The sequence below is a fragment of the Conger conger genome, chromosome 4, assembly GCF_963514075.1.
Source record: "Conger conger chromosome 4, fConCon1.1, whole genome shotgun sequence".
NCBI classification, from domain to species: domain Eukaryota; kingdom Metazoa; phylum Chordata; class Actinopteri; order Anguilliformes; family Congridae; genus Conger; species Conger conger.
Genome location: NC_083763.1, coordinates 53,260,378 through 53,283,295, shown reverse-complemented (window position 1 = coordinate 53,283,295; position 22,918 = coordinate 53,260,378). Strand labels below are relative to the sequence as shown.

Genomic DNA, 22,918 nt, shown 5'->3' with positions numbered 1-22,918 from the left:
GCCATGAAGGGGTGTACCTGGTTCGCAATGATGTTTAGGTAGGTGGTACGTGTCAAATTGACATCCACATGACATGAATGGCCAGACTAGGGCTTCCCAGGAGAACATTGCCCAGGGCATAACACTCCCTCCACCTCCATGTCTTCTCACAGTGCTTCCAGGTGCCATCTCTTCCCCAGGTAAACTGAAAACGTTCCTGGCAGTCCATGTGATGTAAAATAAAATGGTACTCATTGAACTAGGCAACCTTCTTCCATTGCCCCAAGGTCCAGTTCTGACACTCATGTGCCCATTGTTGGCACTTTTGAAGGTGGACAGAGGTTAGCATGGGCACTCTGACTGGTCTGTGGCTATGGAACACCATATTCAGGAGGGTGTAATGCACTGTGTGTTTGAAACATTCCTCCCATAACCATCATTACATCTTTCTGCGTCTTGTGCTGCAGTAGTCCTTCTGTTGGTTTGGACCAGACAGGATAGCCTTCATTGCCCTCACGCATCAAAGAGCCTTGGGCACCCAACACCCGGTTCGTGGGTTGTCCCATCTCGGACCATTGTTGATACTCATCATTGCTGACCGGGAGAACAAAACCTCAAATATGAGAACTAGTCAAGTACATGATGCTTAATACGAGACACTAAATTAAAATATACTGGTTTGAATTAAACCAGAGACTGTTATCGTCAAGGTTTCTAGTTTATTGACCTTGTGGGCGCCCAGGGACCAACTCCAGTTGTGAAACCAGTGAAGGGTAATAGCGGCAGTATACCAATCCTGATATGCATGTGCTCTGTTTCTTCTTTAGGATGTTCCAAACAGTTTATTTTGGTAAGTCTATTCTTTGGTCTTTTGTTTTTTGCCGTTTTTTTTTTTCTTCCCCAAAAAAATTAGTTTCCTTGACTTTTATTAGCACACGCTAGTCCTCATGTTTACAAACAGACCCCCAAAAGCCTAGCATACTTAGTTTTCTTATACAGTACCTGCAATAAGAAAGCGATTGAACACACACTAATCAGAAATACCTGTGGCCATTTGTGCCAAATATGACACTGTAAACACCCAAAACAACAGAAACTGTGTCACTGTCCTCAGACTTACAAACTACGCTGTATATTCTATTCTGTATCCATCTCTACTGACTTAGACTTGTTCAGGCCCTAGCTGAACCATTATGATGCTGATTCTGGGAATTTCTCATATAGGAAATACCAATGTCTCTTTCCCCAGTGTTAGGTTGACATAGTCTATTGGAGACAAATAAAGAAAATATTTCCTCCCATTTTTATGAGGGTAATTATGTCATTTATGTTAGTTATTTGAATAAAAACAACCATCTTCTAAAATTAATTGTTGAATTAAATGTAATTTAATGTATATGTAATTTTCAGTAGAAGAAAAATACCAAGGAAGACATTTAAAACAGCCTCAAAAAAGCCTCACCTGAAATGCCAACAGTGTTCACACAGCACAAGTCTATTCTTCACCTTGGAGACAGAACAAAGCGAAACTGTAGTCTTCTGGAGCTTCCCCAGTCAAAGCTGCATTCTGCTGGTTTAAATGAAGGGCAAGTGAGCCAAAACAGGGAAGACAGCCACTGGGTCTCCCACGGCAACTCTCTTGTTTGGGTTTCCAGATGTAGGATAGTTGTAATCTCCCAAGAGATTACAGCTCTTGGAAGGAGGTGTACGTGTGATTGTGTATGTGTGATTGTGTGATTGTGTGTGTGTGTGTGTGTGTATGTGTGTGTGTGTGTGTGTGTGTGTGTGGGCTGGGACAGGGGTTTTCTGAAAGATTTTGTCTGAGTGCATCATGTTTGGGTTGGTTGAGTATGGTGATGCTGATAATTGAGTGTTTGATCTTCAGTCTGAACTGTGACAGACTTACGGTGAGCTGCTGGCATGAAGTGCATTTGCTTCCAATATTTAGAAAATGATGTATCTCAAATCTTAAAAGATAGCAGCTTAATATAAGGTACATCAAGGTAGATCAAAAGGCAAGGAGCCTTGCAGCTTTTGAAGGAAGCTTTTTTCTTTTTTTTTTACTGTGGAAAAATGATCAGTGAACACTTCAATTAGGACCCTTAAATCCTCACCAGGTTTCACTTCTTTACACTGACATCCCCTTCCTTTGTGCATGTTGGAGAAAGAACACAGCCTTCCCTTCTGACTAATGCACAAAGCGACACCACAACAATAGTATAACATTTCATTTTTATACCTCAAATCCAGTTCTGAGAACATACATAGTCATCTAATTCAAGACAGAAATGCAACAGGACACTTGTCTGTATACATCTATGAAAATATGTACAAACCTGCCATCTTTCATTAAGAAATAACTGAGACACAAAGACAGTTTACAGAATAACGTTAGCATCCACACAGCTATCCTCATGATCCAACAGCACAAATGTAACTGCTTTTGTTATGGTCTGAACCAAGTTCAGATATCACATAAATAGAATAGCAGAACAACTTGTTTATGTTTTTTTTCTACATTAAAAAAAAACTACAAAAAGTGCCTCAAACAAGGAATTTTGTGTAATTACAAGAAAGTCAAGGTGAAGTACTGAAGACGCAAATGTACAATGTTTTATACGCCCAGGAAGTGTCTGTCCCTCTCTTCCGTCCTCACAGATGGCTGGATCTTGACAATATCCTCTATCCCTTTTAGATGCCTTCTTCTTGTAAGCTGCACATTCACAGTCAGCACACAAAAGTACTACAACCACAATAATAATATTCAATGTAGAGACGTGAAATTCTTCAGCGTATTCCTTTCAGCTAAAAATGACACGATTTCCATACTGTAAGCATGTAGGTATAATACATACTTATGCATGTCTGCATACTGTAGATGGTCGTACTGCTTTAGGTCTGCTCGTATAAAGTGCAGTTACTGTGGAATGGCAGTTTTAAGTCTCTGGATGGAGTTCAATCGCAAATCATCAAAAGACACGTCACTTGCTTTCCCTTGACCTTTGGCCCCCACAACTTGGAAAGGAAAACTTACTAACCATTCATGTGTGTCAAGTAAATAGTCTCTCTTTGAGGGCAGAAGCCTCCTGCTTGCCTGACGACTCACTTCCTCCTAATTTTGTCCCGGTCTCTACATTGGAAACAAAGGGCCGCCTGTCTTAGCTGAGATATAAGAAGGCAATGGAGATGAGGACAGTGCATATGCTGTCCAGCAGGCCGCTGTGGCCGTGTTGTCGGGAGCCGTTGCTGAGCCTCTGGGGCTGGTCCGTGTCCGCCCTGTTGACCTCTGACCCCTGGCTGCAGGTGGCACACCGGACCAGGGGCGTCTGGTAGGAGGTGGCCCTTTTTTCTGGCCGGTCAGGGCTGGAGCCGTCGCTGGGCCGCTGGCCATTGTAGAGCAGGTAGCGGCCGCGGGCGTCCTGCTCCATGCGGAAGAGCTCGTACTCGGTGTGTGGCAGACGGATGCCCAGCGCCACGCAGCCATTGGTGTGCGTCACGTCCTGCTCCACACCCACCTGCCAGGACCCTTCAGCTCCGCACTCATTTCCGTTGAAGACGTTGAGAAGAGAGGTGGTGGCCTGGTCCAAGGGCGTTACCCTCATATGGTTCACTGCGTAGATCAAGAACAGCCCTGTCATTTCTCTTCATTTCAACGTCAATCTTTGTTTTTATGCAGATGAAACAAAATGGGAAATGGCTGTCCTAAAGAAAAGTAGTCGTCATTACTGTTGAAAGTATGCATTTAATATAATTTCATGTTTCACTTAAAAAAATTATTTCATATATATTTTGCCCTTAATAGTGTACTTTTTACTGGAAAGTGCATGTAGCCCGGAAAAGATATAAAGATGACAACGATGCATTGTGAGACACTGAGGCAAGCTACAGTGAAGCACATCTGATCCTAAAGAATGATAGGCCATGAGTGGAGATAATTAATCCCAAGGTATGTGTGTGTGTGTATGTGTGTTGGGAGGGAGGGTACCTTTGAAGACAAACTCAGTGCCGCCCATAACTCGGGTGGAGTGTACCCCACGGCTGTAGCGGCCCTTGGCGTAGATGCTGAAGGTGGGGTGCTTGCAGACAGGGTCTGAGTAGTGGTAGTAGTAACCCTCCCAGGTGTTGTTGTTGTCATGGAAGACAAAATGGCGGGTGAGGAAGAGCACCTCCGGGCGCACCTCGCAGCGCTGGCTCACCCACTGTCCATGCAGCCCGATGGTCAGGTCTGCCTTGGGCGGCAGGATGGGAGGGTGCTGCTCGTCTGACCGGTAGATGATGCGGCATGCGATGCATGCTTGGTCATGGTTCTGAAATGGAGACAAACACAAAGTAGTTGAATCCTAGGCCTGTTGAGGGACAAAAGTGATGATTAATTATAGGCCTTGATAGACAATATGCCTACATTGTCTTGCCTTCTTAAATGCAGAAAAATCCAAATGGGACATGTACATTTAACAATAATTTGATAATGCCCATACTCAGTGGAATTCCGATTGTACCTGCTTGTCAATGCAGCAAGGACCCAAGAAAATCATTTAGTTTACTTGACAAAAGGATTGTGACCACACAGCATTCCTTTCACTTCAAGAGTAAAGGACAAAACCTTGAAGTTTGTTTCACTAGTAAAGAACTTGAATACAAATTGAAACCCTTTTCTATAATTTGAGGGTGCTGAAGCACTCATTTAGATACACAGATAAGCTTAATGAAACTAAGTACATGCTGTTCTGAACACTGCTATGATAATTATTTTAGAGAAAACGATTTGCTTTCGATATCTTTGACCTAAGCAGAACTCAAGCCCACACATATAGCAGTGTTCTTTTGAAGAGAGAAAATAGAGCCAAAGAAAGGCACTGAATGACCTAAGTCATAGGTTTCTCAAGTTGGACTTAATGTGTCTCTAAAATAAGAAATGTTCACCTATTCACACACAAGTTCTGTAATGTAAATGGTATGGATTTTACAGATATGTCAGATGTGTCTTATTTGAAAGTCATCTCAAAATTAAATTTTCAGGACTTTTTACTTTAAAGGAGAGCAAAGTATACATTCCTTATGACCATGTAGTGCCATGGTGGGGAGTTGAACTCTCGTGCACAACATGGTCTCCCCCATTTTCAGATTTTTTGACAGGCTCAAAGGGAAAGGTATTTTTCAGTCCAATGTGTTAATGTCTCTGTGTGTTCTTTGTATTAACACTGTCCTTGTGTCAAATCTGAATTTGTGTAGAAACTATTTTAGGGCTGTAATGAAACCGGAGTAACGGTAAACAGCACATTCTCCAACCATGAAAACAGTTCATGTTTATTTTTCATTTTAACAGACTGTGAGGAGCCACAATTTTGGTCAGTTTATAATTGGTGGAATCCTGTGACTAAATCAAAGAACCCAGACTTTCTTTGAATCAATGTATTTGTGGGACTGAACCTGGAGCTAAACCATGACAGCAATTGGAGTCGAGAACATCAATGTGGATTTGAAGAAAAATTAGGCTAAACTTGAATCTGACCCATCCACTGACCACAAATGGAGAGTCTGGTATGTCGGTTGGTCCCTGGCTTACCCACAAAAGAAAACACACAGCTTTGGTTTTGCTCTTTGTGATTAATGGGTGGAGCAAATCAGTCACAATGACAAAAACAATGCTTTTAAAAAGTGATTGCTGCTGCTTTTGAGTTGAAGTTAGTGGTTTGGCATTCATTTTTAAAACAGGGAAAAAAATGAGATGTGGTATGGCTGGAGTCCTAAGCTCCCAAACTGGGGGTTTTATTGTGCCTAACCAGAATATCCACCACACAACACTGACTTTTATTTTCTGTACTGCTTTCTTTTTGAAGTGTGTAGGGAGAACAATTCTTAACAAAGCCAAAGTGGAGAGCACACTTAAAAAAAAAAAGTCTCCAGTCTGTGAGAGCTTTTGTGGCGGGGGTCTTTGGCTAATTCTGGTGATTTATAGCAGACTCCAGAAGGAATTGGCATAGCGTGGTTGAGCTGCCCAGCGATTGTTCAAGTTTAAATTAGAATTCATTTATACCACACAAATATTGCACTTTTGATTTGGGGGCATCCAATGCATTCTTGGGAAATAAAAATAAAAAATAAAAAAAATAAAAAGCCTGGGTGTTCGAAAAAAAAAAATGCTTTGTTCCTTTGTGTGGGAGACTGGGAGCATTAGTACAGAGGGCTGAGCTCCATCTCTTTGGTCTGGCTCCAGCTCATACTAGCTCTCTGATACAGCCTCGGGCATGCACAAACCCAGAACAGGAATGTGCACTGCAGAATAATTCATAAGCTGCATGATTCCAAATTCCCTTTGCAGAATGCTAACGTTAGCAACTAGCCGGTTGCTAGTTGTACTTCAATGATCCACACTCCGGCCCAGTTGCAGGACTGAGACAGATTCAAAAAGACCGAACGTACGGCAAATCTTTCCACTGAAATAACAGTCATGTAAAAAAAATTGTTGTAATATCATAATGTTGTTTATTCAAGCTGCAGCTGTCTCTCATGCATGTGCAGACTGGTATTCAGAGCAGATCAAAGACTCTTTCTGACCTTGGCGTTCTGCAGCGCCGCTTGGTAGCAGGAGGGCCGGTAGTACATCCTCTGGGCGGGCTCCGTGTGGATGTCCCCCATGAAGAGCTCCTCCACCAGGTGGTCCAGGTTGTGGTGCAGGTACTGCTTCTCCACCCGCAGCAGCTGCAGCTCGTGCATGGCGAAGTTGAGGCCGCGCGAGCAGTCGCAGCCGGTCTCCTCGCCCCACAGGTCGTAGCTGACGTTAGGCTCCCAGGCGCCTTCGCCCCTCACCACCCCCCGGCAGCTGCGGTTCAGCCGCTGGCTCAGGTCCTTGGCCACCGCCTCGCTGTGGCACACCACCTGGGTGCGGTGGACCTGGTAGTCCGCCTCCGTGCCGCCGCGGGTGATCCAGGAGGCCTGCCGCAAGCGCAACTTGCCGCGGATGACCAGCGTGTAGGTGGGTGTAGTGCAGTGGTTGTCGCCGTAGTAGAACTGGTGGGCCTTGAAAGTGTTGTTGTGGTAGAACTGGTAGGACCTGATGATGAACTCCGGGCCGGGCCTCACTTCACAGCTATCGGAGCAACACAACAAAGGCTTAGTGTACAGGATATTCAAGGCTAATGTAGCTTTTGTTCTTTTTTGCGAGAAACTGGGAGGGCTTAACTAAACAGCATGACCCAAATCAAAGGCTTCTAACAACTTTAACCTGTTTTTTAATTGGGGCAACATATGGATGTTTTAATGATACTTTTTTGCTATGTGGGATTATAATACTGTACAATGTATATTGTTCCGAAGTGTGTAAATGTTGAATGGGTCAAAGGTTTAATTTGACAATAACATACAGGCCAAAAATGCTAAGAATATATTTGTACACAGACTATCATTTAATTAAACGGTGTCTCTAAGACTACTGAAGAGAGAACTTGAATCTTGAACTTGAATATGCCAACATACTGTTTCCATTTGAATTTTATTTATATATTCATTTGTATTCAGACAATCTAATTGTGGTTTTGTGTACTACTGTACAGGAGTTTCTCATATATGTAGTATATACTTCTTTTTCTAGAATGACAGTGTAATAAAAGTACAGCTTGCAGAGGCACACCAACATTAAACCTAACATCTGGATACTGACTTATCTGATGCATGTGCTTTGATATTTACACACTGAGGCAGTTTTTTTCTCTTGGCTCTGAACCAAAACTTTAAGACTAAATACTTGTATCTTCCCACACTGCAGTACTGTATTGTATATACATTCTCTTGAATCTCCAATCCACATGGTAAGTACTATAACATTTTCAATAACTATTGACCTTACTTGTGCCAACAATGAAAAGACCTGAGTCAGAGCTGGAGCAAATTCCATTTTCAGCTTCCATGCAGAATGGAGCAAGAGAGAGAGAGAGAGAGAAAGACACATAGGACAGCATAGTGGTGAAGGAGACGCACACAGGGAACAGCAGCACCCAGTTGATTATGAATGTCAGTTGATGATCAATTTAAGGCGCCTTCCAAAATGCTACCTTTCACACCACCAGGTGGTATTTCTGTGTATTTCAACCCATTATGTATATGACGAATAATGGAAAAGTATAGAAATACAGGCCAATATGATAATCCTCAACTGGTGCTCTTGAAAGGAACTGCCCTGTTAAAATACATTCATACAAGGATGAACTGCCAGTTAGATATCGCACCTGGTGGACACCCAGTGGCCTTCGATGTTTGGGGGCATCTGTACAGATATCCGTGCCCCGTTGTGGAGGTGCTTCAGCATGTGGTGACACTGAGAGTCCCTGGGGTACTGTCCAAAATGCTTCTCCAGGGAAAGAGGGTTGGATCTGCTATCACGGTGATGCAGGGAAGAGCCTTCACCAAACCCTACAGTGGCAAGGAGAGGGAATGATGAAATCAGTCTTACTTCACCGTGTGGCACTTCACGACTGCAATCAAGATTGGAATTAAAACATCTTGTCCAGGATGGCACCTGTGTTCCACTCTACTTTTAAAAAATAACTCTAATTACTAAATTTAATTACACCCTTTCCATCCTTTATGGAGACAAGATGTCTATTGATGTCAATCTGCCCTTGAGGAAGGTACGTGTACTGTACAGTATATTGCGTTACTTTGTGGTGAGATGGCAGAGTGGTTAAAGAGATGTACTAAACAGATGTACTAAACTAAATTGTGCTCTGCATGCATGGGTTTGAATTCCAACCTCATCAGCATCAAGTTTGCTGCTTACTTTGTGTCTGCCATCTATGACTGCAATGCTTTAAAGGTTAAATAATAAGTATTATTTATTATATAAATACATTTTCTTTTAATACCATTTATCATTGCCACTTTTTAGGCAATAGTGAAAATATATACATTGACAGTGTGCTATTTATTAGGTAGACCTGTAGACCTAGGCTACAGCAGTAGAAGGCCAAAAGTTAAAAAAAAAAAAAAAGAAAAGAAAGTCTAATAAATACCTAATAAAGTGCTCACTGAGTGTAATTAAAATGAAAAAATCTGTATTCATTAGGCTAGCTATTTTCAGCCTCTGGACTTGGCTGGTTTAGGGCATGACACTCCTGCAAAAAACTGAAGCAGTACACAGGAAGCGATGCAGATTACGTATTCAGTGTAGGACCAGAGATACCCATAACCCATAGCGTGGCCATTCACAATGAATGAAACATTTGCTAACTGTTGCTACCAGTCATTTCTACAAGCCTTACGGCTAATTCTAGCACTTGACATATCTCTAATCAAAGTATCTCTGGCAGCACTAATACGGACGAAGGCAGCAGATTGCAGACTGTAGCGATTCCTAGCCTACTCGAGTTGAATTATTTGGTGAAGAAAAGTTTCATTACAAATATGCTACTGAAGGAAATATCCGTGCCCTGTTTTCAGGAGGATTAGCAATGTTTTTCTGGGGGGAAAAAAATAAACATGAGTGTCATCTTAATTGGCAGGTCATTCTGCTTAATGATGTTCCAAACAGTTTGTTTCGGTAAGCCTATTGTTTAGCCTATGTCTCTGACTGTTTTGTTCTTATTTTTCAGCCTCATAATCGCTTCCTTGTCTGTCATTGGCACAACTCTGTTCGACATGTTGACAAACGCCAATAACAGGCTCCAAAGGTAATTGAAAGCCTATGTAATCTTTCTCTGTAAGCTGTTTTTATTTGTTGCAGAAGAAACCTAGAGGGGTGGCAGTGCAAGTCACTTTGAGGGAACTCCCCTATACTGGTATTGCTTTTTCTTGGAATAATTTGTAAGAGTCCTCAAAGACCCATAAGCACAGGATCCTGAAATTCAGCTGCTATGATTAGTAATGCTATGGCATTGGAGGCAGACACAGCTGTATCAAAGGGATCCTGTTGCATCATGAGTATGGTTTATCCATTTGCACCTGCACTCGGCTCAAAACCCAGAGAAGGCTCTGAAAGGCTGCCAGTTCCTTGCTTTTCAATTGGAACTCCGGAGAACAATAACTGTCTAACAAAACCTGAAAAGATACGTTATTTAAATTCATTCTAAATGCCCATTTCTTTACCAACATTGGCAAATTCTTAAGACATTAGCTTTGCGCTTATAAAGGTCCCATGTTTATAAAATATAACTAAAGTATAGGCATTTTTAAACAAGAAACTGGTTGAATTGTTGTGGTTTTTAATATTTACACTATATGAAGCAAATACAAATATATGGTTCAGCAGAAATATATGAATCAGATGTTATTATGCTGAAGGCCAGCTGGGGAAACAGGAATTGTCAGGGATTACAGTCATGCATGCACTACTCGTGTTTATGTTTGAGGCAAGCACATGCATTTATTCCAAGCTTCAAAACATAAGTTATACAGTATACACTGACCCTGCAGAAGATATCTAATATGGAGCAGTAATATGTATTAGTGTATCATTTATGTCACTTTTATGCAAGAGAGGGCCTTCCACAGCAAAGTTAGATTGCAAAGCCCAATAGAAGACACCACTGAAGGTTGATATATGCACATTCTGCCTCCTGTTTGTCAGTTCACATTTTCAAGAGTACAGGTCCAGATGTAATCCGCTATCTCAACGAGAGCGCACTGCCCAGTTCCAATGCCGGCACTACCAAGAACATTTACAGTTGGCTTGGTCTGCATATAGTGAGGTCACTTTACTGAGGTCACTTTACTGGGACCCCTGACAAACCAAAGGTCTCTAAATCAGTAAAACAGAGGAAAAACTAGACATGTGAACCACACAGCTCCCAAATAATTTATATTATCTGTGCTGGAATATATTATCCTTTCTCTGGTAAGTGTGCGTTCATTCCTCATAAAAGCTCCTCTGAGTCTGTTGAGTATGCTCAACAAACAGCGGAATTTTAGTCTGTTTGATTACTCAGGGAATATATAGATACACACATTTTTTTTCTGCTTGTTACGTGACGTTTGTGTGCTTTTGTAATTGTGCTAGCTGCCTTGCTACCCTTCCCATGCCATGGCTTGGTCATTTGTAAAAGAGGTTTTAATATCAACATGACATCCTATTAAAATAAAGATCGATGATGACAGTGATGATGCATGATGCATACAGTGCATGTGTGTGTGTGTCTATGTGTGTGTGTGTGTGTGTGTGTGTGTTTGGCATGTAAATATTCAGCCAAAGAAAAATATCCAGCAAAACATCACAGTACTAGTAAAAGGTCTCCATGAACAATATTATTAAAATAGTTGTCTTTTAGCAAACTATGACCAACAATCCAGAAAATGTACCTATCTTATGCTGACAGTGGAATTTGGGTAGGTTACCCTTGATACATTTATATTTTCTGTATTGTTTAATGTATTGTTTCTATATTTCTCAAAAATGTATAGCCCAGTTTGTTATTCATGCTTTTTCACAGAAAATGCTGTATGTGAGTTAATGGCAACGCAACTTTCAGTTACAGAAAAAGGTTCAATGTATTTGAATTTTATGTACTGTATATGTCCACAGATAATATCATAGTTGATTCCACACTGAATATTCCACTGTTAGAATATGCAAATGCTTTGAATTGTCAAAGTTTTACCAAAAATGCAGTTGCCATGTGTTTGTCAGCAGATGGAAATGATGGAACTTCAGGCCAATAATCTCTGCTTCCTCGTTCTGGGCTTTCATTTTAAAATGAAACATTATGTATTCCTGACCCCATACTGCTCTCATTTGTCGCAGTATATTTTATTGTTTTCTTGACTGACAAGTTTCAATATATTAAACCCCTTTGATGTGGCCTCTGATGTTCACTATTAGAAATTCTAATACTTTATTGAGTGGTCTCAGTTTGGATTAATTGAGAAATGTTCTTTGTTACGAATGCTTTCGCCTGTTTTATCAATTGTGATAATGTTTTTTTGTGTTTATTATTATTATTATTATTATTATTATTATTACTGAAATACATTCTAAGACACAGCTAATTTTGATTTAGGACACAATACATTTCAGGCCGTTGCACCTTGGGACTCAGAAAAATAAACCCAGTACCTTTAAAATCTTGCTGGGGACGGGGTCAGCTCTGTTCACGTGGAACTAATAACGAATTAGCCTACGTATTTATAATATAACTGGATAGTTAAATGTCATTTTCCCTGGGGATCACGATCTCTCACAACCCTGGGGTACTAACTAACTGCAATCTACGAGTATCAACTTCAGTTTTTACTGGCTCAGTTGCTCTCCACTTTTCGTAAGGATTTGCAAGAGGCGTTCAACTAAGGGCTATGTCAAACAATATTGTCTCGAAAGTATAAAATATAGGGTACTTACCAAAAATAAAAACAAATAGAACAGTGTTCGTGCAAACTGCTCTGAATGTAGCATACAACATTTTATCCGTACTTCGTTTTACATTTTCCATGTCTTCCACGGTTCTATTAGAACTGTGTAACAGTTCCTTCGCTATAAGCTACTTTTGTGTTGACCAGTGCAAAGCAGGTAATGCAGACCGTGCCAGCAAGTCCACAACTGAAAGAGTCATAGGTCCTCCGGTATTTAGAGGAAAATGTAATAACTTGCCAACCGGTGAGACTCCAGTTCAAAAGAAACAATTTCACCGCATGTCTGTATCCTTTATCAAAATTCCCCTGCACTGCATCTTGGACGAACAGTTGCTGAAACGCAAAACGACGTTGCAATGAACGATGTGAAGTTCAAGTTGCAATTTGTATTCAATTCCAAGGAAACGTGGTTTGGTTTGCCTGCAGAGAAGCTATGCCAAATAATATACTATTTGATTCTGTTTTCTTAGAGGTATTTGGTAATCTTGTGCTCCTAATCCTCAGCATGTAAGAGGGTCCCTTTGCGTTAATGCAGGGCCAGCCACATTTTTGTTCGTCAAAGCTGACTGGTTGCGCGCATTCTCCCTTTTTCAGTTTCAGTGCTCCTCCAGTTCTTAGCTCATGCTGGCAGTGTGAAGACTCAGCGCAATCAGGGGGGAGTCGGGGGGTGTGGACTCGCAGCCCTCCAACTATAGGATATTTCCACGATTGAAATTCGAATCTGAACCCCTCAACGGGGGATTACACATCAAACGCATCAGTAAGGCTTAGTGGTTGAACCTCAAGTAATACCGACGAACTTTGCGGCATCGGAATTCCCTTAAGAATGTGTCACATTAGGGTATTTCTCATCGCTAGAAAGAATATTTATTTATTTATTTATTTATTTATTTATTTATTTGCGGCTGAAGCAACAGCAATGTTTTAGGTATATGCACATTGGGTATATCCTTATCGTAATAAGGATGTTTAATTTCAATGTAAAGTTCGCTCATATCCCAAAACAAATGTACATAATTTGCAAGATTTAAAGGCACTTTCATTAATGGATAAAATGTCGCAATCACAATTTACAATGCTCAATTTTTTTTGAACTACAATGAAGCTGGATTTACTAACTTTTAGGAGCCAAATAATTATCCTTCATATGCAGTGGCCCATAATGGCTGACCCTCTACTCAGGGATAATAATAATAATAATTATTATTGATTTTTTGTGATTATAGTTCAGTTCTTATAAGAAAATAATTTGGTTTTTCAGATTTGGTTGTTGCAGATTAAAGTATTAAACATGTACTGAAAATGTGCTATGAGTACAGCCACTGTTTTTTAATTGTATAACAACTTAGGTCTGTTTAGATAAGTACATTAGAGAAAAACTGGGACATCAAGCAAAGTAAGACCATCTTCTGCATAATCTTTTTGCATTTCTGATACAGCCTTTGGAAAATCTTCTTATACCCCATGTACACCTTAATTCTATTAAAGGTGTACATGGGGTATAACATATAACAAATATTGTGCATGTGACGAGGTGGAACCGGAATTTAATGTGTCTTTAATAAATAGCCACAATCAAACCCTTATTCCACCAGTGATGCAGTTATTAGTTATGGTGCAACATAATAATAATAATAATAATAATAATAATAATAATAATAATAATAATAATAATAATTTGTTATGTAGCTGACACTTTTATCCAAAGTGACTTACATTTGATTAGACTAAGCAGAGGACAATCCTCCCTGGAGCAATGTGGGGTTAAGGGCCTTGCTCATCTCTGTACTTCTTTGCAAATTGTAATCTCGCCTTCCGATTATTGCTACTGATGAGTGGTTTGCATCTTGTGGTACAGCCTCTAAATCTTCTTCAAACGGTTGATAGAGATACCTTCACCCCTGCCCTGTGGAGATTTGTTTGTGATGTTACTGACTGATGTTTTGGGTTTTTTATTCATAGCTCTCACAATGTTTCTGTCATTAACTGCTGTTGTTTTCCTTCGTAGACCTGTTTGATGTCTGTTGCTCAGTATGCCAGCGGTTTCTTTCTTTTTCAGGACATTACAATTTGTTGTACAAACTATCCCCAATGCTATTCCCAATTTGCCCACTTTTCTAAGCTTCAAAATGGCTTGCGTTTCTCCCAAAGACAGCTCTCTGGTCTTCATGTTCGTTTATCTTTTCTAACACAAATGCAGTCTTCACAGGCAAAACCCAAGGCTAAAACCAAGAGTAGACATTCAGAACTATTTATTGTTTAACCAGTCAATCTAACAGGACATATCTGGGAAACAAGAAACACCCGTCAGTCACGTTACAATACTTTTGCTCACCTAAAAATTGGGAGGTCTGATACTAAAGATGATATGTTTTAAGTTGTTTAACAAATCTAGATAATGTACATCTACATATTTTGACCTCAAACCTTGCTGTTTCAATATTCTCCTTCCCTCATATCTGTGTGGGTATGTCAGAAACTAGCAAGTAACTGTTTGCGTTGAAATTACACCCTCTTACTGTCCACCCCTAAGGTTTGTACTGAACTTGGCAAACAGGCCTTTATGTTCTCTGCCCCTACAGCCTGGAACCATTTGCAAAAATATTTGCAGCTAGATGAACTGATCTCAATTAGGACATTCAAAAATGTAGTGAAGGGTTTGGAGACTTTGTAATTGCTTCCTTAGCTAGATTCTGTTTCCTCCTGTTTGTCTTTAATGCATGTGATTGTGAGCTTTAACTGTATATTTTACTATGTTTTACTATGCTTTTATGTTGTTTGTAACACTGCATTGCTGCTTTCTTGTAAATGGCACATACACTCACACATCTCTCTCTCTCTCTCTCTCTCTCTCTCTCTCTCTCTCTCTCTCTCTCTCTCTCTCTCTCTCTCTCTCTCTCTCTCTCTCTCCTGGGACAATAACCATGCCATTAATGAAATAAATAATATTTTCTAGGCTACATGAGAATGTTTGAAACCATTCCAGAAACCAGAACCCACCTACCTGATTAGATTAATTTCATGATGAATAAATTAACAAAAAGGGCCCTCTGCTCACGCTTCAATTTCTATATGTAATGTGTTAGAACTTACATCTGGTCCCCAATCTTCATAATGTTGCAATATAATGAATAAAATATCTTCTTGCAAGAATATGGTTAGCTTATGTAGTTACATAATGCAAAATAGTAAAAGGCAACTTCTAGATGTTATGACTTGCTTAGAGCCACTAAACCAGGAACTTAATAACTGCAATGATTGTGCATTTTGCAGTCTGGCTCAGGTAGACGAGAATTCAAGAAAATCTGCCGACACAAATACCCCCAAAAAATGTGATCTCCACCCCGCAGGCAATGGAAACAATGCATCCAGAGAATATGCCAAGCAGTACAGTACATGGTTTCACAGTGCATCGAGAGTGCATTAATTTGAGCATGCATTTGCCTTACTTACACAGCAGCATAGTGTTGCAAAATGTCATCTTAAAAAAAGAATTCAGGGAGTTACATCTGCAAATGAGTAATAAGACAAGAGAGAGACTCTCGCTTAGCCCCCACCACCCCCGAGTTTCCCATTCCACCAGAAAAAAGGAAAAACACGGAACAGAGGGTGGAATTTGCAGAAAACAGTTTGTGAGCGTTTAAGATAAATGATTACAACAAGTGTCCCCAGCCTGTGATGTTTTGTTCTCTCCCACAGTTTATTGACTAGAAATGAAACAGGGCCTGTCAGAAGGCACATTAATCACGTACTTAAAAAGGCCCCTCGCAGGATCGAGGGGGCTGAGCTGTACAAACATATTCACCCTCACTTTAGAAGGAATGGCTATGTAAAGACAGCCGATAAGATACTGTCCTGAGAATGATGGAAAAGCCTTTGGAAGCGATACTGATTTAAGTAGTGAGGTCCCCTCTTTAGCTTACTCAAGAATAAAACACATTTGTGTATTCCTGCACATCTCTCATTCATTAATGCATTAGTTCCATACCCAAGATTCACTTTAAATACTTATCATGACCATGCAAGTATATAATTGTGCCATATGGTTGTGAAATGGCATGAAAGGGATTCATATAGAAAATTCAGTCAGCGACATGCCGTCTGCAATTTAAATCCATACCACCGAGAAAGACCCATGGGTCTTGTGGTGTGCATAATCACTAAGAGAGCAGATTGTATTAATAAAGACCAGCCATACATACTGTATGATCCTTTTGTGATGTTACGTTACACAGGATCATTGCATCTGTATATAATTTTGCGGTATTTTGCATGCATTGAAAATAGACATGATATTTGTTTTTGGCCGATTTCCCAGCTGGATTGACATACTGTGGCTTGTTTGTATATCCCATAATAAGAACAAAAATGTATGCTTTAGGCAGTAGGCAGGCATTAGCAAACCAAATCCTATTTTGCATACTTAGAACCCTACAAAAAGCTGATTATACACTCAGTGAGAAATTATTAGGTAGATCTGTACACCAGCTTGTTAATGAAAATAGTTAGTAACTAAATGCATAAACGCATGCAGACGTGGTCTAGAGGTCCAGCTGTTTTTCAGCCCAAATGTCAGAATGGGGAAGAAATGTGACCTAAGTGACTTTGACTGTGGAATGATTGTTCGTGCCAGACAGGATGGTTCAAGTATCTCAGAAACTGCTGATCTGCTGGAATTTTCATGCACAATACTCTCTAGTTTCCAAAGAATGGTGTGAAAAGCAAAAATAACATTGATTGATTAGCAGTTCTTCAGGCAGAAACGTCTTGTTAATGAGAGAGATCAGAGGAGAAGGGCCAGGCAAATAACCGTGGTGTGCACGAGAGCATCTCTGAATACATAACACGTCAAACCTCAAAGTGGATAGGCTACAGCAGCAGAAATATTAATAAGTCCAAAAAGTAAGTCTAGTAAATACCTAATAAAGTGCTCACCGAGTTTATATCGGAAATATCAAGTTGGGATAGTGTGCTCTTGTCCAAAGGCAAATAGTAATACACTTCAGAAAAAGGTTTTTATGTATCATTCACGGGTATTTTCAGACTCTTCTGAGGGTAACCACCCACAAATGGGCTTTGGATTGAATTAAAAGAAAATACATTTCTGTGGAATTACCAGTTTACTGTTCATCTCATTTAGGAATGTGACTATCTATTTGATTTTACCCTCAAACCTCATTTAACATCTTTAGACAATATAGCCATATTCTTAAAAAGAGTCACAAGGGTCAAAAGGAATCATGAATTATGCTATCAGCAAGAAGGTACTGACTTTGAATCCTGACTGAGGGCCTTTGTGGAGTTTGTATGTTCTCCATGTGTTTGTGTGGGTTTCTGTGGTTTCCTCCCACAGTTCAAATGCATGTGGTAGGTTAATTTGAGACTATGGGCAACTTAGATATCTTAGAAGCCTCTTTTTTAATAATTTTTTATCGAGTAACAAAACTCACAGTATGCTAAGAATACCCTAGGCAAAAGCCTGTACTGTCCATTCCTGAATATGCTAGATTATGTTAGAAAGGTTGACAAACTTGATTTTCTGCTGGTTCAATTCCGTCCTGGGTGTGTTGAAGTGTCCCTGAGCAAGACGCCTAACCCCTAAAAAAATGCTCCTAACGAGCTGGTTGGTGCATTGCATGGCAGCCAATCGTCGTTGGTAAGTGTGTGTATAAATGGATGAATGTGAAGCATCAATTGTACAGTGCTTTGGATAGATGCACTATATAAATGCAAACCATTTACAGCAGACATTTTGGAGCAACACTGCAGAGAAGAGTAATGATAGTGGTGGATATTTATGAATTACTTCTTGGTAGTGATACCGATAAGTTAGTGTATTTATGCATTGGTCACCTCTCCTATGTATACCAGAAATGCTTGAACTTCAGCGTTTCAAAAGCAATCTCAATGCCTCTTATGTGCTTCTTTATTTTCCATGCCGACTTTAGCCATTGGGTGCCTGTTTAACAAAGCAGAATTACTGGGTTAGCTTGATAACAGCATTGAGTAAAAACCGGAACCTTCCCAAATCTGGAAAATTGACTTAAAAAGAGCTGTTCTGGGTTTTACTTGGTGCAGTTATCCAGCAAAATCATCAATATAATCTCACATTTTGATAAACATATTCATTCATTCAGAAAGGAGCTTGTGATTTAAGATGAAATTAAAAATATTTAATTTGAGTGACATGAATCACTGGGTTAACCTAACTCAAAACAACCACATTCAAGAACTCAGAATAGCAGAGAATTGTCATAAAACAAAATAAAAAATCTAAATAGGGATACTTCCCCCACCCCCTGTCTGAATTTGTATTCTGCCCACCCCACCCACTTTCATCTAAACTTAGACACCAGTGTACCTAAGAGCAAAGGTTCAGATAAACATTCTCTGATGTAATTCTGAGCAATTCATAGAAATGTATAGCAAATTTAGCAATTTATAGTCATCCACATTTCCATAACTCATGTATCCAAGAGGAAACATGACATAGCAATACATACAAACTGCATCCCTGCCAGCTGGTCTTCATCTTAGAACAGAGTTACAGTAAGTTAATCACAGAAAGTTTATTTTCATATGGTGCTGTAAAACTTAAAAGCAGACTGTGCTTTTCCTGTTGAGGTATAGGCCTTACAGTATCAGTGTGGCACCACACCACTCTCAATATACAGAATTATTTCATTAAATCTATAAATTAAAATATTTGGCGCACAAAACACAATAAATGGACCATATATTTTCTTTTGGATACCTGCCAAGCACCAAACCTTAATAAGAAAAACCTTATATATAAAATATGCACCAGAAACTCTTATTGGCTGCTCAACTGTGGATTATCTAATCCCCTCATAAAAAACAATAAATGATCAGACTTCCCGGGCCATGGTTATGTAGGTATATAAAATGTCTGGCCTATAAATGTAATTTCCACTCAAATTTCCAAAGGTCAGGTGGATTATGCTGAATGGAAATAAACTTTGCAAGAACAGTGTCTAATGTAGGTGCACATAAGGATAGAATTAACCTGTTAATAGTGTTCTGTTTGATAGCTGTAATAAACATCTATTGCTCTTTTTAGAGTGTTCCTTCTGAAAATAGAAAAATTAAATATACTCCAGTTATGAGTGATTTTTTTAAACTTAATTCCAAAGCTAATGTTATGAGTAAAATTCCTTTAAAATGTGTCATTATCAACTGAGGGAAAAAAACAGAGTAGGGGAAGAGAGTACTTGAAGTTCGCTGTGCTTGTTTTCATTTCCATCATACGGATATAGCACTTTTCTCTCCTGACATGAGAAAACAACCATAATAGCTTTGTGTACAGCTAATGTCAGGGACATGCCCGTGCTGTGTGAATCTATCAGCTAGTTTGATAAAATCTGCTTAGATTGTGTCACCTACCAGCTGCTTTTCTTCTTGAGCTCCTCTGGTATCTCAGTATGTCCAGTACCCAGGAACCCTTGAGGCAGGGGTGTGCGGGTCAGTGGTAGTCCTTTCACATCCTCGCACACCTTAACTGCTGAACACGATCGCCTGTAATGAGACAGGCCCTAAATGTATGTCACCAGTCTCCGGCCATTAGACATGTGTTGGTTGATGCCCATGGCTTCCCAAACGGAGAGCTAATGGAATATCCCACACACAGACAACTTTGACACAAAGATGGCTGACCTTAAGGATGAACAGTTGACTCAGCTTTTATTTAAGGGCTATTGCCTATATACCACACTGAATAAATGTCATGAGATCTGGATATACTGTATGTAAACTGATTACAGGTACAGGCAGCATTCTATTTCATGTCATTAAAGAAAAGTCAAGGAACTATGTATGAATAATGCCTGGTGACAAAATTCTAACACTATTCTGCAGCCTACATACATTACAACAGTTTGCCTCTTTGGTTTCCTAAACTATAATAATACGTGCAACAATCTCACATGGTTTACCACAGCCCCAAACTCCAAATAATATGTGCTAAACTAACCCAGACAATAATGTCTCTGGGCTAGTTTACATAAGGAATTCTGTTTGACTTGGAATTACTTTTGAAATTTAGTGTGGGTTAAAATAACATGAGTGAGAAAGGCTAAGTTCAGAGGTTGGTTGAACTTTATCAAACTTGCCTCAACGCAAAAGCATTCTTTTGTATTTGTTCTGGACAGCTGAATTTTATGTTGGTATACTACTTTCCCTACTTTGTTTTTGCAGATGGCTATTCAGCAATCTAAGTTATTAAATATGAGAGAGAGAGAGAGAGAGAGAGAGAGAGAGAGAGAGAGAGAGAGAGAGAGACAGAGACAGAGACAAAGAGAGAGAGAGAGACAGAGCGAGAGAGAGAAGCAAGAAGATACTTTTTTCCCTTGCTCCACTAGGGCTTGTGTGCTGACCTCTTGGTCTCCTGAACTGCAGGCCTTGAAATGCCTCTCTGATCCCATTAACCCTTTGTGTTCACACGGCACCACAGGGGCACAAGGAAGATCTCACAGCAGTTGAGCCTGCACACATGGGGAAACAACTCAGTGGAGTACTTCTTTCACTATCTCTGAGATCTGTAACAGCTGCATTCTTTGCGGGTGGGAAGGAAAATATGCATATTTGACCCATGACAGGAGTAATGAGTCACAGTGACCAAAACCAGATATACAGTTATTTATGCCACCAAATAGAGGGGAATGTATACCAAAACCATTGCCAGAGTGCTGTGCCTTATTTTTGAAGAAGATCTTATGCGAAATAATCAACTTTACCTACTATTATCATCCTCAGACGGTAGTGTGAGGTTTTTTTTCTTTTTTCTGCAACATCCCCTTACAAAGGTATGCAGGTAGCAATATTTTGCTATTGCAGATTGGAATATTTATGGCTCCGGTCTCATTTCTAATCTGAATCTACAATAGAAAAAGCAATGGCTTTGAACCAAAATTTAGCTTATTTTTCTGGGAGCTAGGATGACAGGTGCTTGAATCATTTTTTTTTTTCAAGAAATAATACCTCTGCTTTATGGTGGCTATAATTTTTAATTTTTTGTTGCTCTCTTGCTGCTTTGACAAATGCCCAGCAGGTACAAGGAGAATAGATTGGGAATATAGAGGTTTCAGGTTTTGTAACAATACCCGCATGTTAGGGGTCCATAGTGCAGGTAGGTTAAAAATGGAATGTGGGAATTCACACTGTTTTAATGACAAGTGACAGAGGTGAGAGTTATGACGTTAATAAATTCTTTATTAGAACAGTTTTTCACAAAGCAGACAATGCAGATAGGAAAAGTACAGTGCAGTCTGGACAGTGACATATTTTTGTTGGTTTGGCTCTGTACTCCAGCACCCTGGATGAAACCGTGAAATGAACTGTGAATATGAGGTTACAAACTGTCAACTTTCATTTGAGGGTATTTAAATCCATACTGGGTGAACCTTGTAGGAATTTCATCCCTTAGTGGCACCAACATTTATCAGACAATTGGCTGCTCAGCTATTTCTTGGCCAGCTGTGTCATTGCATCATGCATAATTCATGCACAAGCAGACTAATAAAATAACTAGATTTGAATCTAGGCGTGGCATTTGGAGTCTGTCGCTGTTATCTCTCAGCATTAGGACCAAAGAAGTGTCAGCCACAGTAAAGCAGGCTATCATTTGGCTGAAAAATAATTGATCAGAGACATAGCAAAAACACTAGGTTTGTGGAAACTATTTTGTACATTATTAGGAAGCAAGAATGCACTGGTAAGCTTAGCAATAGCAAATTACCTGGTAGACCAAAGAAGCCTATAGTAGATGACTGAAGAATATTTTCAATTGTGAAGATAAATCCCTTTTCAACTGTCAAACAGATCAAGATCACCACCATTTACCATTTAGGATGTAAGCATAGTTGTGTTAAAGATGACCAAAAAGAGAACACAACACCTTCATAACCTCAGAGAGTTTGCCACAAGGTGCAAACTACTGGTTTGCTATCAAGTGCAAATGAAAAACTGTAGAGTTCTGTTAACCCATACCAAAATCATAAAAAGAGGAAAGTAGAAAAGGAAAGGAACTGCTCATGATCCAAAGTACCACTCCTCATCTGTGAAACATGATGGATGTTGTGTTATGGCCATGTGTAGCTGCCACTAGAACTAGCTCAATTAGCTTCATTGATGATGTGATTGCTGATGGCAGCAGCAGGATGAATTCTGGAGTGTACAGAGACATATTGTCAGCTCATTGGACAGTGCTTCACCTTGCAGTAGAGCGATAACATATATATATATATATATATATATATTGCGAAGGAAATCAAGGTGGTTTTCAGGGGCAATAAATGTTCATGACTGGCCAAATCAATCACCTGACCTGAGTGCAATTGAACATGCTTTCCCTTTGCTGAAGACAAGACTGGAGGCAAAAAGCCTGGCAGAGCATCAGAAGGGAAGATCTGCTGAAGTCTATGGGTCACAGACTTCAGGCAGTCACCAAATGGAAAGGATTTGCAACCAAGTATTAAATGTGATATGATAACTTTGTGTTTAATATTATCTTACTTTCTCCACTTACTTTGGTCCCCTAAAATGGGGGAATTTTGCAATACCTACACCAGGGTTGTCAAACTCAATT

General features: G+C 39.8%; 1 protein-coding gene across 2 annotated transcripts; it reads right to left on the bottom strand.

Moving 5' to 3' along the window:
- Positions 1-2,224: 2,224 nt before the first annotated feature.
- LOC133127434 (protein APCDD1-like) lies at positions 2,225-12,577 on the bottom strand. Of its 2 annotated transcripts, none has more exons than XM_061240336.1 (5): positions 12,305-12,577; positions 8,205-8,388; positions 6,538-7,069; positions 3,965-4,286; positions 2,225-3,589 (listed from the first exon to the last, which is right to left on the bottom strand). In XM_061240336.1, exons 1-5 carry the CDS (start codon positions 12,393-12,395, stop codon positions 3,138-3,140), a joined length of 1,581 nt encoding a protein of 526 aa, XP_061096320.1. In that variant the 5' UTR covers positions 12,396-12,577; the 3' UTR covers positions 2,225-3,137. The 2 variants fall into 2 exon arrangements, with proteins under 2 accessions (XP_061096320.1, XP_061096321.1); XM_061240337.1 differs by lacking the exon at positions 12,305-12,577 and adding an exon at positions 12,023-12,056.
- Positions 12,578-22,918: the final 10,341 nt, after the last annotated feature.

Coding starts and splice junctions, on each gene's coding strand:
- LOC133127434 (XM_061240336.1), bottom strand. CDS start 12,395: ATGGAAAATGTAAAACGAAGTACGGATAAAATGTTGTATGCTACATTC. Junction 4,287..6,537: donor CGGCGCTGCAGAACGCCAAG/GTCAGAAAGAGT, acceptor TCTCCATTTCAG/AACCATGACCAAGCATGCAT. Junction 3,590..3,964: donor CACTGAGTTTGTCTTCAAAG/GTACCCTCCCTC, acceptor TGATCTACGCAG/TGAACCATATGAGGGTAACG.